Source organism: Phaenicophaeus curvirostris, chromosome 2 (genome assembly GCF_032191515.1).
Source record: "Phaenicophaeus curvirostris isolate KB17595 chromosome 2, BPBGC_Pcur_1.0, whole genome shotgun sequence".
Taxonomy (NCBI): domain Eukaryota; kingdom Metazoa; phylum Chordata; class Aves; order Cuculiformes; family Cuculidae; genus Phaenicophaeus; species Phaenicophaeus curvirostris.
The window spans coordinates 63,045,202-63,064,452 of record NC_091393.1 but is presented as its reverse complement, the minus strand read 5'-3'; the positions used below and the strand labels follow the sequence as shown (position 1 = coordinate 63,064,452).

At 36.7% G+C, this 19,251-nt stretch overlaps 1 protein-coding gene across 4 annotated transcripts in view; it reads right to left on the bottom strand.

The window, feature by feature from the left end:
• SMOC2 (SPARC related modular calcium binding 2) overlaps window positions 1–19,251 on the bottom strand; it is a 267,516-nt gene that overhangs the window by 22,511 nt on the left and 225,754 nt on the right. For all 4 annotated transcript variants that reach the window (XM_069852261.1, XM_069852258.1, XM_069852260.1 and 1 more), the window contains one exon: window positions 14,973–15,055. In XM_069852261.1, the coding sequence (XP_069708362.1) occupies window positions 14,973–15,055 (83 nt within the window). The remainder of the gene's footprint in view (window positions 1–14,972; window positions 15,056–19,251) is intronic.

Sequence of the window (19,251 nt, the reverse complement as noted above, 5' to 3'; positions counted from 1 at the left end):
AAAGATAATTTCAAGCAGTTATTGTTACAATTATCTGGGTGATGTCAAATAATATTAGAGGATTTATTTACAATTACTTATTTCTCTTATTCTTAATAAGATCACATTATAAATTTGAAAATCTTAATAGCAAACCCGCTGGTTTCTTAAATTTGAATAGTATACTCAACTTGAGTGAGGCTAAGGAAAATTGTAACTTGTTTCTCTAGAGTATGTCACAACATACTCTAGAAACAGCAGAAATAGGATACAGCTTACAGAATGGGTTCAGTTCAATTCAGTACATAAGAAAACTCTTTATTTAGATGGGTTCAATACATAGAACTTGTTTAAGACCTTTTCTTAAGAGTGAGTTGAAAGGCATAACAGGATCTCTGTGTGTACACACATTCATGTTAGTATAAACACAAGTTTAAATTTAGGGCTATGTAAGCTATAATATAAAAGCTCTTAAACTGCATAAATCAGAAACACATTATTCCTGCGCAGTGGAATTACAAGCGCATGTCACCCCAAACAAACACCAGCAGAAACTGTACCCCAATGCACCTTCTCAAAGCCTCAACAAGCATGTGTTATCTGGGGAAAAAAGAACCGAAAACTCCATTGTATAAATATTTCAGAGAGTTTTAAGACATTTTATTACAAACATTTTTTTATCTTTCCAACTTTGATACTCTGAATTCTGCTATGCAGATATCAGAGTGAGATAAAAATTCTAAATAATAAAAAACTTGTCTAGATAACTTTAAATTGACTTTCTGCACTCAAAGCCTAACAGATCATGTACCAGATATAATGAAAAATTTTCACGGGTGGAAATATGTGCTACATATTCTTCTGTTTCCAGTGGTTCAGAGATCTTGTTTCATGACTGTTTAAATATTACTTCTATGAACAGAAATGAAAGGGATGAAAACCTCCAGCACACACGAAGAAGTACCTCTTTGTAGTCACTGATGATTATTTGGATGCACACATATACACATACATACATAACTAATGGAACTTTTAATCATAGCTTCCTGCTTGAAGTGTTGAAAATGAGAGACACATAGGAATAATAGTAAGCGCAACTGTAGAACTGAACAGTAAATGCAACTTACATGTTGAATTCAAAATGCAGTATATTCTTTTTACCATCAGATATTTATCATATAGAATACAGTTAACTACACAGATGAATATGCCAGCCAATAGCTATGGCTACATTCTGCTTTTTCTGTGAGAGAGCTAGCTAAATGTTTCAAAATCCAGGTTTATTTTCTGTGAACAAATCTGCCCAACTTCTCTAAATATTTTTTACTATATGCATGGATCGCTACAAAACCTAGGAACTCTTTGCTTATTGGTATTTTTCCTTATTATGAAGTTCACAGTACAGAAGGGTCTGTAGTGATGAATAAGTCATAAAAAAGCCACTAAATATTCACTCTGATTCTTAAATGAATTTCATTCAATAAACTTTGCTTTATATTTAACTGTTTTCCAAAGTGAATTTCAAGTTGGATCACTACCATCAAATCTGTATTATATCCTCAAAGACCCTAAAATTCTGACTTGTAGGGACAGATTCTGTAACTCTCCACTTAGTGAATAGGAGTGGTAAAAGGAAATAAGAGTAGGAAATAGGAATAGGAGTAGGAAAAAGGAATAGGAGTAAGGACTGAAAAACTTGACTTTCCACAGGTTCTGAATGCCTGGATTTCATTTAGCAGTCAAAGACCACATCAAATGTAGTATACCTAGGGTTATGGAACTGACCTAAACCATCCTCCTACAAACACTTATGTCTGGGCTTAACTTTACAACCACGTGTAAAGATTCCTTTGATTTTAATGAAACTAATCACAAGAAGAATGTGTGTAAGTGCTTGCAGGATTAGGATTCAGCAGGTCATAAATTGTATTTTAGGAATATTTACAATTAATTACTTGTGGATGACTTACAGAGCAGAAGGCTTTACCGTAAAGCATTTCTAGACAGCAAACAGATTCAAGAATTTGACTGTGTAAACGGAAAAATTTGTGAATAACTTATTTCCCAAATTTAGTCATGGACTTTTGTCAGATGGTAACATAAGGAACCTTTGAACAGTAGCACTCCTGCTGAGCTATAGAGAAGCAAATTTCTGAATTCTGTGAAGCATTCCGAATCCTTTGAAAGATTTCTCAAGTGTTTGCATGGAGTAATTTCATTTCTCCTTGAGGGCTCTCAGTTGCGGAAACCTACAAGTTGTATTGAATGGGAGGAATAACATAATGTATTTGAAAACCACTGAGATAGTCTTGTATACACTGTCATCTTTGTGAACAAGAATGTTTGTTCTACGCCTCTTCACTTAGCCCAGAGAAATGCATTCTCCACTGTCTAAATACCTGATGCAAAAAGAGACCTGGAGGAAAGCCAACTGGCTTATGCTCAAACAATGTGAAACGGAGGTGACACACGTTGGCTGATGAAAGCACTTTGAGGAATTGGCAGGAACTTTCACTGCCTCCTCAGTTGATGGCATCTGTCTGCTCATTGTCCAAATGACTTTGCAATCAGCTAGACTGCAAATTTTCCAGGCATCATCTTGTTATTCTGTGCTTGCACAGTACCCAGAACACTGGGATGCCAGACTATACAACCATAAAAACTACTGTGACACAAGCAATTAACTATACCAAGCATGGAAATTTTCCAAGTTCAACTTTGGTGCCACACTTTCCATATTAATAGCAGCAGATATGCTCTCCTTTCTCCATGGCTGTGCCAAGGCTGCAATGATTCCTTTCCAAGACACAACGTGTATAGTTAATCATGTCTTTGATCCCACATGACTAGGAGGACATAACCTGGCATTACCTTTGAGTCTCAGCTGGAAAGTCTGCTTAATACTGGCATCTTACTTTCTAAAATAAAACCAACCTCAATGAGAGCATGCAACACTAACTTCATCTCTTACACTGGTGATTGGTTCCAGTAGTCTTCACTGGTAAGCCATGCTAATATCTAAAAAAAATGAGCATCAAATATACTGTCTGGTTGTCAGCAGAATAAAATCAAAATATTTTCTTCAGAAAAATATACCTATTGATTTGATACCAGAGTATCCATAATTCTGGCTATATTGTGTTCATTTTCATTGACAAAAGAGCTACAGTCATTGCTTGATATTTCCAGTCAATATTCATCAGCCAGAACTAATGTTATTTAATGTTAGGAAGTAGGAAGTCTTGCACTGGCTTAATTTTTCACAAGCCCTAACCTCACAACTCTGCCTGGATTTAAAAAAGTCACTGACACAAAACAAAAAAATGACTAAGGTAGTTCATCATCAGTACAGAGTATTTTCAAAGTTTCTGGGAACTGGAAATACCACTGATCTCACTGGGAAATAAGTGCTCATTTTAGGTGAAAGCTGGAACATTTTTCCAAGTATCTAAATGCACAGAATAAATGCTTAACCTTGTTGTTCCCACTTGAAAATATAGCCCCAAGTATTCGTTCATTCAGAAATGAAAATATTTATTTTTCCCTGTCCACAGACTAAACAAGAGGTGTTTCTGCCAGATCATCACAAAGAACTTGTATCCAAGTATGAAAACACAACAAAGCAAAATTTTCATTTTGCAGGGAACAGTCTTACAAATCAATAGCATAGTTTTATTCAGTTCATACTCTATCAGCTAAAAAGGGAGAAGCCCCATACTATGGGTCTTGGAGGAAATAGTGTCTTATTATGTGACTCCTACTCATTGTCACGATAAAGGTCCGGATGCCATTTTTCATTATGCTTACAGACCTGGAAGACTGAAGTGTTTTTTTGCCTTTTCCATTCAGTCATATGAAGTTTTCCTGAAATCCCTCAGATTGCAAAATGATAATGATTGCAGCTAGTCTGGCAGAAAATACTGAGCTTATTCTGTATCAAACTTCCCCCCTACTTATGTTGATTTTTCTACTACTCATTCAAGAACTGCAATCCAATTGCCCCAAGTTATTATGAGATAACTTTGCCATGTCTTCACTATACCAGACACTATTCCAAGATTTTTTAATTGCATTTCTTGAAGCTTAGTAGCTTTAGGAACAGCATCAAAGTTTGTTCAATGAAGGCAAATATTTTAATCCTTTTTAGGTTCCAATGTGATCTAAGTTTCACTCTGCTTATGCTAGGATTTTGTACTGTATACAGACAATACCTCAGTTATCTATAGTCATGTACTTAAAAGCAGCTGTTTTAAAAGGGTCTGAGGTATTTTCATTGTAAAATTCAGACTTCTTTTAAAAGAAAATAAGTATCCTGGCTTTCTTAATAGTCATATATATTTTCCACAGAGCCTCTGCTAAAAGAAATAAAGTTGTTTAACATGCACCATTTTACACATAACTGTTTATCCCCAGGGAGCGCTCAGTGCTATGTGCTTTTGAGCAGCTGAACACTGACCAATAGAAATTTCTCGAAGTACAGAGTATTAGTCCATGCACATAGGCTCGGGGTTTGTCATTAGTAAGAAAGGCCAAACAGTCTACATGAAGCATTAGTTTAAGGAGAATGAAATTTTAGATTTTGTTAGATTAAACTGGTTTCAGGAAGCTATTTCTTATTCTTCTACCCCTAGTCTGACATCCATAAGGTAGGTAATAGTTCAAATACTTGTCTTAAGTGAGATAAAGAAGTATCAAAAAAAAGTGCCATTTTTCAAGCAGATGCTCTCATACCCTTTTAGCACTGTCAGGCTTATTTACAGACTTATTGCCCTGCTAAAAGCCCTTCGTAGTGGAACAGTGCAAGAAAAAATGTTGCTGCATGATCCAGTCTCAGTTGAATACCATTGGCCACAGCGGAGACAAAGTCAGGCTGTATCTTACTGCTCGTGGAATACCACAACTGTTCATTTTCATGACCTGTTCAGCTAAGGTAGGAATTACATCATTTAACTTGAGCTATCAAAGTATAATTATTAATGTTAGTCATACTTGCTTCCTCTACAATCAATGGAGACAGGTACTTCCAGAAAGAGATTTGATCTAAACCAGATACCAATAGGACACGAAGACATAATTCTAGCATAAGGATCTGAACTCACTCAGTATCAATCCCTATTCTACCTTTAGATATTACAAAAATGACTATTTTCTTGAATGGGTGAGAATGAGTGTCATGTGGATTGCCCTCTTCCTCCCCGCCACCGACTCCTCTCCAGCTTTGGTGTGATGACTACAAGCCCACAAAAATTTTTGCTACTCTTTCAAGTGTGTTTTGACTAGCAATACACTCTGAGTGTCATCCAGGAGGGTAGAAAGTCTGCCCAAACTTTCACTGTCTTCTAAGACTGCATTTGCTTTGAGGTAAGAAGTTCACCATTTCGATCCTAGTTAAAGGGTGGACTCCTTCTAATAAGCAGTTCATAGATATCTAGGCAAAATTACACCAAGTGGAGGTAAATAACTGCTAAATATAAACACAGATTTATACAGTGAAACCACTTTTTGGTAAAAGGAAAAAAGAAAATTAACCCTCTGTAAATGAGCTCCATGAGTTAATGAACTCATGATAATGAATTTTTGTTATCCATGACATTGCTTTTTTTTTTTTTTAAGGGAAAATCAAATGTGTTCATCCAAAGCTTTTTAATTGCTAGATTTAGGACACTATATATTAAATTATGGATTAAATGTATGGAATAAAATGTGTAGATAAATTAAAGATAGGACATAAAATATCTTTCTTAAATGTCTTTTGTTCGGCTTTTCTTATGTTTTATGGTGGAACAAGCTTCACTTAGTCTGTTACTTCTTACTGAGGTGAAAACAATATTTTTTATGCATGTGTATTTATATACTCATATGTACGTATGTATGTGTGTATGTATACATATATTCACCCAAAAATAATCATTACCCTAGTAAAGATGAAGGAAAAGGGTCCATCTTTATCAGAATCAATGGCAAAATCATGAAGCGCAGAGGACAGCATTTGTCTACATATTTACAGCCTCAGTGGGTGTAAACCAACACAGCTTCACAAAGGTCAGTGGAACTTTTCTGATGTCCACTAGGTATTATGGGGGGAAACTTCTCTCACTTAATCATTCTCTGGCCCAGAGACAAAAAAACTCAATCAAAAATTAATTTGGAGAGTGCTGGTGCCAACAGAGTGACTGTACAGCTGCTGGGTGACAACGTCCTGGGAAGCCAGCCAGGCACAGGAGAATATTCTCCCTTCCTGGGTATGTGTCCCCAGGAGGTGGACCACTGCAGTGACTTTCACAGCTCCCACTGAGAGCAGGATCCAAAAGCACAGAGCAGCACAGCAGGCAAGACTGCTATGCTTAACAAGGGATCTGGCTGGAAAGAAAGGACAGAAACAAGTGAGGTGAGAAACAGGATTTATATTTGGCATAGCCTCCAGCATTTTTTTAATGCTGAGAAGCAAATGAAGTCAATGTTTATTAGTCCTAATATAGCCCTTTAAAATAAACATAAAATTATAGGTTATTATTAAACAGAGCAATGAATGAAATGCTATTGCTGAGCCAGTAACATCACCTTTAATTAGCCAGCTTTTCTCTGTTGCTAGATCTGACACAGCTGTGTCTTTCACTGGAGCTTTATTAGCAGCTCAAATGCTTTCAATGCAATTTTTTTAGACAAATTCACACATAACTGGGAGTCACACAAGCTCTTAAGTTATGGTCTTGAGCATTTTTGTTGTTGAAGATATTAATATTTCTGCTTTAGGTTAGCGGAAATACATTGTTTTGTTAAGGAATGACTACAAATCGAGGCAAAAAAAATAAAATAAAAGAAGAACCATTAGTAATTAAAGACAGGATGGGGAGATGGACAGAAGAGGATGTGCAGGAAAAAAATGAAATCTCTGCAGAGCTTTGCAAAATAATGTGCAGGCCTTCCTTCCTCTGGAGCAAGACTGCCCACAGGGAGACTACAATATAATCATGTGGCCAGACAACAGGATAATAATATGGAAGCTACTAGACCCAAAAGCCCAAGCAAACTGCTGTAGGTTAAAGAGACAGAGTCCTGCTTGGAGGTTCAGCTGCTCTAAAGCCATGATGGTGGCCTTGTAACTTACTTCTGCAGACTCCCCTCTTTATATGGAGGTTTGACCAGTAGAACCATATAGTCATGAGAGGTATTGCCTTAGCCTAACATCCTCCACAGGCTGCTACTACTCAGTACTCAAATAGCTGCTTGTGGTACAGTGTGGGCACCCTGACCAAGACAGGACTTGAGATACCAGTCTGTGTGTTGTATGCATTCCCCCCTTCCCATCCACCAAGCAAGCTGGTGTTGCATTAACCTTATGGAACTGTGGACATGCATATTTCCTCTGTGACACCCATAACTTCACCCAGTCAGGATCTCCACCTCCACTGTCTCAGGCAGCCAGCATGGGATAATTGCAGTGGACTGCAACATGTGGAAAGGGCCCTTCACCAAGCTGTTCCTAACCTATATGAAGCCTATGTTTTTGGAAAGACACCCAATTGCTCAAGAGAGCAGAGGACTGGAAAGTCAGGGTTCCTCCTGTAGCCACATGGATTAGAGAAGATAGCTATTGCTTTAGTAGGGTAAGCAGCCATTTCCCTCCCTCTCCCAACACTACAGTGCTGAGAAAGAGCAAGCCTGGCCCTCCAGCACATCTCTGCACCTCTCTGTCTCTCATTCTTCCTGCAGTTCCTGCAAGGCTCCAGGCAGGTCCCCTCCTTCATCCCTGCCAAGCAAGTATTCAGGTATGCCATGACTGCCATGTAGGTTCACACTGGCTTCGCACCAACACTTCCTGTTCATAGTTCAAACATTTAACTAGGCAGGTCTACTCCATATAGAGCCTTTTTGCCCAGTATCTCTCAGTAAATAAAGCAGTATAGGGCTCAGGATGATAGTTACAGGCTCAGTCAGAAGAGCCAACAGCTTCAAATGTTTGTTTGACCATAAGTTTCAATAGTAGAAAGGGATATTATAAATATTACCCCAGGAGGCAAAAAAACTAGTTCCATCATAAGAATGTAATCCTTTTAAATCACCGTTCAGTGAAGAAAGTTATGTGCCAATTTACCTAAGAATTTGAAGCTCACAGGAAGGCAGGCATCTGTATATAATACACATTATAATCAGAAATACTCAATTACTTATTTGATGCTTTTAAAAGTAAACCAATTTTTAGTCATTCAAACTTTTAAAAATGTGTAGCATTGTAAGATTATTTCTTACTCAGTGTTGGTACCAGTCTCCACAGAGCAAATTGTTTCAAACTACAGGAAGCAAGATTCGGTAGACCAGTAGTGGTACTTCAGCATTTTGGCTAGGAAACTGTCTGGTACCTTATGAAATGTGATGTGCTCATGCTCAAAAGCAAAGCAACTGTAAAAGTATAATGGATCATACCACAAAAGGAAAATCAGTTAAGCCTCTATCAACTTCTTTTTTTTTCAGGATGCCTTTGAAGTAAGATGGTTTATATGATGGCTGTGGGTCCTGCATCATAGTGGTTTGAGCATTTCCGATTATTTCACTTTAATTTCGGAAAAAAGATCACTGCCAACAACCAAAAGCAAAAAGTACTTATCCACACATAATTCACTCATGACTTAAATCATGAGTTTTGCTCCACAAAATACAAACTCTTCAGGGTCAGTGCTGGAATATGCCATCAGAAACACAGTAAATAAAGCCACTACAATAGGAAGAAAATTTAGCAGTTAGAATACTTTTGTTTCTCTTAAATAACGTAAATGTGAAATAAACACATGGGTTGAACAGCTCTCATGCATGATTTTCAGGAGAAAATATTAACACCTTGAATGCCAAAGTTTAACAAAGCTTATGAAGATACACAGGACTAAGCAACAGCTGGAAACAGAGTCACTAGCAGGTTGAAAAATCAGGAAGCTACCTGTAGTTCAACACAACCGTATTTAAGGAGGAGTTTTAAGGGAATCTTTTTGTTGTTAGATAAATTGTTTGACTATACAATGAGCATCAAAACATTTCAATCAAGTAATATTTTAACATTCTTAGCTTGACTTAACTGTAGACCATCACAGTACCAACACAGCGATCAGCAGAGCTTAGGCCCTGAATGGAAAGCACTGTTTTTTTGTTGCAGGGTGGAGGGTGCAGTGGTTTATATATTTTTGTTCAAACCAAGAATTCAGAATCCGTCTCACAGAGGCTGAGCAAAGCTGCCATTTTTTCTAATTTGGATCCTTCTTCTGTCACTGAATAAATCCCAGACATTAAAAACGGAAACCTTTCAGATGCTTATTAACTCAGTTCTATCAGAGACCTGAAATACTCATCTTTTTGGAGAAATGCTCTAGGATCACAAATTCTAACGAGAAGCACCTGAAGCAAGGCTTTTCCGAGAGCTGTGGAAGAGCCAGGAAGAACAAAACTGTGAGTGAAATGCTGATCTTATTCACCACTAAAAATCAACAGTAATTTCAGTGCAATTGATGCATGCTACTGGATTCCAGCTGGGTTAATTGAGATCAGCATCTCAGGAAAAGGAACTATACAGCAGTAAAGAGCTATGTTATTTTGAGAAAATAAAAAAGGGAGACATTCAGAACTTTTAGTAGATGGACTTACTGAATCTGCACATTCAACCAAATCAGCACATTGTATTATTGTTACCATTTATAAGGCACCATCATTTCCAAACAAGTTTCCCCTCCCAAATTATCCTTTTGTATTAAAGGAAGTATTACAACTACAGGAACTTCAAAAAAGCATACTGTGCTAAGGAAAAGAAGAACCTTAAACAAACAAAAATGAAATGGAACCAAATTAATGGTCTGACTTAAAGCCACAAAACCATAGAAACCCAGTAAAGTTTGAAAATCCAGCTCAACATTGTGTTCCTCTCTCCAGCCTGTGCGCCTTTTATTTATTTAGTTTTCTTTTTTTTTTATTCACAAAAGATAAATGTACTTTTAATTAAAGAATGATGTGTGAACAAAATCACATTTCCCATAATACTTTACAGACTTTTCCACTAACTTTTCAAACTTCAGGTCTTGGTAATGAAAATTATATTACAGGAAAAGCAGATAAATTCTCCTCTTAAGTAAGAATACAAAAATCTTAAATTATATAAAAGATTATCCAAAGTTTATGCAGCCCTCACACACAGCAGAGGCTAAACCAGAGCCTTTTCTCATTTGATCCATACTTTTTAAATAAGGAAAAGTTTTATTCTGGAGGCAAATTAGCTGAGTGGCCTGGCACTGTCTCAATATGCTATCATGTCTTGCTCTCTTAGGTATCAAGGCCCCTTTCTTCCTGGTCCCTTAGAGTAGAAGCAAGACTACCTCTATGAACAGTAAGCTTACCCACTGTCTAAGGTTCTGGTCTCCAATGTGGGGTGCACAAAACAATCCATTGAAGTGCAAGAAGAAATACATTTTTACGGTTAAAAAAAATAATTTTTTTTCAAAAGGCATTTCTTTCATGCTTGTTTCATCCTTTTTAAATTTCTAACATGTTTTACAGTGTAGTTAATATATTACTACAGTACTGCATCTATATAATTTATAAAGAAATATACATGTATGGAGGGTGCATACTGAAAAATATTTCACTATTTATTGAAAATTACTGAATACATACAATGCTTGAAAATACCTTCACCCATACACTCAGTCTGAAAAAATACAGTTCCAGGAATTGATATTCCTTCAACTTGGCTAAGTTTGACCTATTACCACTGATGATTTTAGGAAAATATAGGGGCACTGACACCTCATTCCATCATACTATATGTTTAGCTTAACTAGTCCTCATGCTGCACCCTTTTAATGCTTTGATGAGCTTGTGTAGAAAACTGAACTACTGTTTAACACACTAGTTATCAAAAAGTCTGAACTAAACCATTCAAGACTCTTTACACAATATGTCAGTTTATTACAGGTCAAACATTTTACTGTATAACACAGAGAAGCATAAAAGGTCAAAATAAGAATGTTTGAAAACTCTGACCATAAGAAAAACAAAAAACCTTTCCGTTCCCCCAGTTTGTGATGTTCTCTAGGCTCCTTTTTGGACTCATTTTCATTATCTTGGAATAAATAGTTTCTGAGAAGGATCTAACCACAAGTAACCGCAGAAATATGCTTTGGCTTTTACAAAAGGACTAGAAATCTAATGGGAAAAAATTGCTATTTCAGACCAATCTAACAGATACAGGTGGCTTGGATTGTTCTTACGAACATTAGATTAGACTTCAATTTCAGATGCCTTATATTAAGTTACCCTTAGGATGTGAGGATATATTCTTAGCTCAATTTAAATCAGTGGAAATTTGGCCATAGACTCCAAGGGACCCTTACCATTTACAATTTTGCCTTAACAAGATTTCAGTGTTTGCCAAAAGCTACATCTTGATTTATTTGCAAATTATTGCTAAAAATATTTGGCTTAACATGTAATAGGTACAAATTTTCAGGTGGTATAAATCAGCATACCTGCAGAACTATGCCAATTTAATCCACCTGAGGATGTACTGGTGGGTTTTATCCTGTTTAAGTCATTTACAGTGTTAAAGAAATTGTTTTAAAATCTTCCTAGTTTTACACATCAGGCAGTCTCAGTGGTTTCACCCAGAGCTACTACATTTTTGTGGGTATACACTGCAAATAAAGAAAGCCCGTCCTTTCAAATATGTATTATTCCTTGAAAGTAAGTACACAAATAACCTACATTCTTTATTCAGTCCTGGCATCGCTCAGCAATCAGATACTGTATTTAAATTCAAACAACATAAATGCAAACATGCTTTGGCAACAGTGCTTACAATAGAGAAACTTTGTGTAACAGCCCTTCAATTCCACTAAAAAGTTGATTCCTATTAGTCATTTGTGCAATTTTACTCACTATTTTTTAACAACTAGCCACACCTGTGCAAGATTCTCTTTCAACCTCTTTTTTTTCCCCAACAAACTAACTAAATTTAACTAATTTTTTTTTACTTGAGGTATTGTTTGCATGACAAGAGAGAAATTTGCAACCATGAAGTAACCTCTTCTCCCTGTTACTTCTATAGGCATGTACCTACTCAGTGCTGCTGCAGAGTAGAAAAGAGAGTTTTTTCTTGGTAACCCATAAGTATTTACAAAGTGTTAGGAAATTTTTGTATTTGCCTTGTTTTAAAACAATGTATATAATTTGGAAGTCAAAGATTAAGCAACAGAAGATATGGGAGAGTAAATCTATGGCATACATAATTATTATTATGAGTTCATATTGCTGCAGTGATTTTTTGGACTAAAGTTCACATAATGTAAAATACCATTAAGTAGAAACAGAAAATCAAAAGACTGTTGTCTAACTTAATGAAAATTGATTTGTCAGGTAGAAGCTTACAGCATGGAAAGTTATTGTTAATTGTTTCACTTGCAAAGTATCTTGACTTTGGATAAATCTTTATTACTGCACTGTATAAAAGCAGTACCAGTTTGGATAGAAATAGATATGTGAAATCTTAAAGCCCTTCATCAGCTTATCCTCCCTCTAAGATTCCAGCTAGCAAGTGCTTCTTTAAAACTGTTAGTGAAAAGCAGCAGTGACCAGCAAGTAATGTTTTAGTGAAAAACTGCTCTGGTCTGCTATACTCTGAGTGCAAGTTCTTTTCACTCAGAAAAAATATGCACAAACTCAACTATCCAAGTCTGTAACTATGCAAGTGTTCTTTGAAATAAATTGCTGAAGAGAGCTAATTTTCCATTGGTTTGCATGGAGTAAGGATTGTAAAATACTACAGAATAATTTAGGTTGGAAGGGACCTTTAAAGATCATCTAGTCCAACCCTTCTGCAACAAGCAGGGCGTCTTCAATTAGATCAAGTTGCTCTGAGCCCCCTCCAGCCTGACCTTTAATGTTCCCAGGGATGGGGAATCTACTACCTCTCTGGGAAGCCTGTTCCAGTGTTTCACCATCCTCACTGTGAAAAATTTCTTCCTTCTATCTAGTCTGAATCTATCCTCTTTTAGTTTCAAACCATTACCCCTTGTCCTATCCGTACAGAGCCTACTAAAATGTCTGTCCCCATTTTTCCTATAAGCCCCCTTTAAGCACTGAACAGCCTCAATGAGGTATAAAATATCTCCCAAATCATCCCTGCTAACTTCTCTGATGATAAAACAGCAGTAAGCAACTTGAGTAAGCAAGTGCTGACTGACAAAATGATGGACAAACATCATCAATCTGACCAATATTTACCACTGTTTCACATACCTGAGGATTTACATGACACATGGTTCTTCCTGAGCTCCAAGCAGCTAACACCAAAACTGCAAGTCAGGCAGTGACTTTTTATGAAGGGAGAGAAATGGAGGCAATTTGGTAAAAGCTGTGAAATTCATGCTCCAAGGTGACTTTTTAGGGTAAATAAGGTTTTCATCTCTTAGTATATACACATTTGGTACCTTAAGCGATAAGCCATAATGTTGATTGAGTACCTCACTCATTCAACCCTTTCTCCCTCTGTCTCTTCATAAAGGTATCAATAACTACCTAAAAAACCAACCAGATTTTCTGCTCATTACCAGTCCTTTAGAAGTCTGTCACCTCACTGCTTTAATAGTTAGAAACCACTTTACAGCTCTCAGTTGATTAATTTACAGTAGTTCCCATCTATTTTTCTCATGACAAAACTGTTACGGAGGAAAATAGTTTCTCTTCCTCATGATCTTGGAGGAAAAATATCACCTCCAGACTTGGTCTTGTTTGTCTAAAAGGAGCTAATGCTTCCTTCTTTCTCTTGGAAAGTATCTGGTTTCTCTGACACATTAGTGCTAGCTAACTTCTCCTATGTATCCATTTCCCTGAACATAGATGACCAGAATTGTACCCATGGTATAATAATCCAGAAAATAATAGGACTATATAACAATGCATGAATGTTTCTTTGTCTGATTGTCTGTCCTGTTCTTGTCTTCTGTTCCATCGTACCTAGCTAGATATGCTTTTGGGTCATACTTGCCAGTTTTACAAACCACAGTAACCGGACAGCTTGCATATCATATATATCATATATAACATATAATTCATATTTCTTACTTTATTTTTTTATTATACCTTGTAATTAAATTTGTTTCATGACAGAGAGTATTAATGTGTGCTTCATTAAATATGCATTTCAACACTGATGGGCATGTTTAATTCAGAATTATTCTCTAGATGTTTCTTTGGGTGGCTAAACTGAAATATTTCTCATGACATAAAAAGTCTGCTCACATTATTTGCTTGTTTCTGGTTCTTTACAATACCTGAAAGTGATTCATAATTCTCTCATAACACATGCAATACCACTAAATGTGATCACCTCTAGTTATTAAAATATATTAAAAGGTCATTTCAAAAATGAAGCAAGTCTACTGACTTCATGTAGCTCAATGAAATAAGCTCTCTCACACACTTATAAAAAGTGTGAGAAAATGAAAAATCTAATAAACACCAAGGTTTGTTTCTACAACAGAGAAGAACAAGATAATATTATTCTGAGGTAAACTCTCAAGAGTACTCTTGGAAAAAAAGTAAGTATTAAGTGTAAGTATATCATCTACTTACTTTTTTCCAAGAATACTCTTGATTTGAAGACAGAAGCCAATTTCCCATGTATTTTGCTAGAACAAGGATTATGAAGTATGAGCCAAGTTATTCTGGACATATTTTCTGACTTTTCTGGTATGAAAATAGCAAAGAAATAATTCAAGTAAGTAAATATGCCTGTCTTTAAACTACTGAGAAAAATGAGCCTTACTTTCTCTGACAACATCCCAAGACCCATATTTGCATACACTGTTTCAAAGTCAAAGACTTCAGTTAGTGGCAAATTGATATAGTGATATGTAGAAGATGCATTGTTTCGATGTAGAGGAAGAAATTGCTTTCTAATTTATTGCAGCCAACAGAGTATTGTAATGCATGAAACCAAATTTATCTGTTTCACTGACCTTGAAGCTGGCGTCCTTTGTACAAATCCTTTGTTTTCGTTGGGTGAGCTCTGGCACCATTATCACACTTTGGTTGTTCATATCTATAGAACAAACAGGGAATGAATAAAACTAGCCAAGGTTAACTTGATTTAAAGCTAATTTATTTCCAATTTTGTAGGCCAGATTAAATTTATGCCTTCTTTAGTTCAGTGAATAAGCTTGCTTTTCATTAAGAAAGGGCAACGGAAATTCATCTGCCTGTTTTCCACTTACCTCAAAGAAGTCAACATGTCTTTATTCTCCTTGAGTTGATACCAAACTAAAAAATTATAATCTCTTCCAAAGCCCATTCTACAGGGAGGAAAACTGAGGAAGAATACAACTGTGGGGAACTGCTATAAAGTAATACATAATAAAAAATAATATAGAAAAAAAACCCAAAAAAAACCCAGCTGACTCCAGTTGACCAAAGAGACATTCCATACCATATGTTGTTATGCTCAGTATATAAAGCTGAGGGAAGAAGGAATGAAGAGATGTTCAATGGGATGACATTTGTATTCCCAAGTAACCATTGCACATGATGGAGCTCTGCTTTCCTGGAGATGCCAAAAGCCTGATGATGCGAAGTAGTGAATAAATTCCTTGCTTTGCTTTGGTGCATGGCTTTTGCTTTACCTGTTAAATTGCCTTTATCATAACTCACAAATTTTCTCACTTTTATCTTTAAAATTTCCCCCCCATCCTACTGACGGCGAGTATGTATGGTGCCTAACTGCTGACTGGGGTTATATCACAACATGTAGTTAGTACTGCAGCTCTAAAGTCCCGTGCTACTGTATTAAAAAAAAAGTTATTTTACATAAGAAGGGCTAACTGTGAACAGCTAAAATTTTGAATAAGACCAAAGAACTGATAGGGTTTTGAGAAAGAAGGGAATTGTGCTGGAACAGCTTCAAATAGATTGGGAAAGAGACTGAATCTCCACCTGCCACTGGAATATTCTGGTTCCGCTGTGCTTTCTGAGTTTACTTAAATCCACTTTGCTAGTCCAGCTGGTAAAGAAGAGATTCTATGCTTTTTGTTCTTCTAACAAACATTGGATTACACAACAGCACTAGAAATACCTTTCCTGCAAGACTGGGAGGCATGGGAGCAACTGCTAATGAACTTTTTTGTTATAATGCCACTACAGATACATGGTGGGTTTTCACTCAGCTTGATAGAATCTCTTTCTGAGAAATTTTACTTTTTCATTCTCCTAAATTAGCTTGAACCTGCATAATGTAATGTGTAGAATTTTAGAGAAAGTTTCAATTCTTAGTTAAAACCACTTAGTAATATGATTCACATACATGTGTTTGAACATACATACCTGTCCAGTGAATCTAGGTACTTTCATATTTTAAGTAACTGCTCATTTGTCTTTGAAATCGCCCTATTCTAGAGATCTGCAAAATGGCATTTAATGAACAGCATACTAAAATGCCTAGTTAAAAGAAACCAATACAAATTTTTGGAACAAACTATTCTTTATAATAGCATTAAATTGTGGCTACGTCCTGGGTCCAGGCCAGACTGCCCTAAGAACAATACCTAGGTATTCTGACCTTAATTACTGGGTAGAATGAAAAAAATATCTTTTTTTCTTTGAGTGCTTAATTTATTTTCACATCATCTAACGAAACTGCCCACTGGCCCATCAAATTTTGGCTGCTACAAGAAGGTGCTGTGTTGTTTCATGGACATGGTAGAGCTACAGGTACTTTTGCCCCCTAAAGAACAGCAGGAATAGAAGCTGTTTTGAAAGACCCAGGTTGGATTCAGGTACCTTGTGGATGACCACATCAATCAGCCAAAAAAAAGAGTGAAAGGGAAACCTCTGAGCAGTATTCACTAATGCAGTATCTGGCAACCGGCCAGGTACTTGATTAATCTGATACCTGACTCTGCATTCCCCTCATCCTCTTCTGTTATTGTTACTGCTCTGTGCCCACACTTTCTTTTTTGGCCTCTACTCCTCTAAATTTTTGGCTTATATTTTTGTTAAATAAACATGTAGTTCACTGCATACAAACTCAATCTATTACAGCCCATTAGGCATTAAAATGCTGTAATGTGAAAAATCCACACTTAACTCTATAAAGCAACTGAAAAAAAGGCAAAACGAATCATTAGAAATTTACCACACAGGTACAGCCATGCTAAGAACCGATAAGAGAAACACACTTGCCTCAATTTTCATGGGGAAAGAGTGGAAAAGGGATAGTATGTCAGTGTGGAGCACTCTGCAGTGAAAAACAATGTAGTCAAAAGACATCCTAAGTTACTCTTTTAAATTTTGAAAGGGAAAGTATCCCTACAGTGAATGTATACCTACAGTCACCAAGAGCTTATGAAGGCTGCTTTATACCTCTGAGCAGTCTGCTGGGAAGCACTGAAATTTAGTGAGGTGTACAAAGCAGTGGAGGATGGAGAGTTTCACAAGAATGCTATGGTGTGAGCAGCCTCACAAAGCAGCTGATTTATGTTTTTTTTTCTTAAGTTTAGAGAATCTTGTGCAATTTGATTGGGAATTACTTTGCCCGTGATCCTGGCTGCTAAAGTCACGTGTGAGAACACAAACTTATGGCCCTGCTGAGTAAAAATGCTGAGGATCACCCTATGTTGTCCATGAGGCATTGGAAGCCAGCTGGTAAGGGCCATATTAACAGACCTCCAGGAGAATTAATGTTTTTGTACCTTTTAAATGCACTACCTTTTTTCAGTCACATGGATGTTTCCACTAGGCTTTCATAAAAGCCAGCTTTATACTGCAACTTTCCCCAGTTCTTTTCAGTTTTGGTGTCTTAAATGTCCTACAGTGGGGCTTCATTTACTTATTTCAGTGTTAACTCTAGAACTATGGTTGTGGTTTTTTTCTGGAATAACTTCACTGACAAATTATTTATCTTTCCTTCAGATGACAGGACTGGAACAGGCTGCCCAGGGAGGCGGTTGAGTCACCTTCCCTGGAGGTGTTTAAGACACGGGTAGAGGAGGTGCTAAGGGGCATGGTTTAGTGTTTGATAGGAATGGTTGGACTCGATGATCCGGTGGGTCTCTTCCAACCTGGTTATTCTACAATTCTATAAGAAAACCCCAACCCTGCATATTTCTCATATGCTGAAACACCTTTACTTCCCTCTTCTAGTGGAAAAAAAAATCATCTTCTCATGCTTTTCAAGCAACAGGACTTCTGCTGATTTATTTGTACTTCTTCTTTATGAGTATAATGCTATCATAGAATCACAGAATAGTTGAGATTGGCAGGGAACTCTGGAAATTTCCTAGTCTAATTCCTCTAACCAAAGCAAGATCAACTAGAGTATATACTCATAAAGAAGAAGTACAAATAAATCAGCAGAAGTCCTGTTGCTTGAAAAGCATGAGAAGATTATTTGGATTCAAATTAGAGAATAGGAATTAAGGCTCCATAAAATGATTTAAACTGTAAGTCAAAGAAGGATTAGAACTAAAATCAAGAAATGGTGAAAAAACCCAGGGGTGGTGAAAGGAGGAATAGCAGAGAAGGCAGCCTCTATAATCTCTAGAGGACATCTCTAGGTCCTCATACAACATGCACATTGATTCTACAGTTTCAGGACCAAATTTGGACTATCTTCTTATGACAGATTCTGGATCTCCGCTGGTCAGAAACAGCAGATAAACAGTAACTTTAAGTCATGCTCACTTCAGGTGATACTCTTATTGGTATGGTCTAGACTATGGTATAAACAGCTAACAGAAAATCAGAACTTGAAGAATATGTGAAAAACACTCACCAAAATTATTTCAGCATAAGCTTGAAGAGATTTATCATTGCATCAAGATACCCATACTGCCCATCAGGTTTATATGAGCTTCCATAGCATTCCTTCAAGGGCCAAACCTCAATAATCAGTCTAAATAACATATCTTGGAACCTGCTATTTGTCTTGCCTGCTTCTGCTCTATGTGGCTAACAACACTGTACTATGCATCCAGCTCAACTGAGATGACTGAACTCCAAGCTTCTATTAATAACACATTAAAATGATATTTCCTCTCCATGGGTTCCCAAGCAGCTGTTCCATCAAATCCAGTCATATGACATAGTTGAAAAGATTGCTGGAAAAATAACTGAACATATCTGTGGTTGGATATGGTTTCTGTCACAGACCATCTTACTTGGTTCTTCTATATTCAGGCTAAGGAGTGTGTTGGTTTCCTCAGGGCTTACTCATTATCTACTCCAAATCTTGGCTTCCCAGCCCAA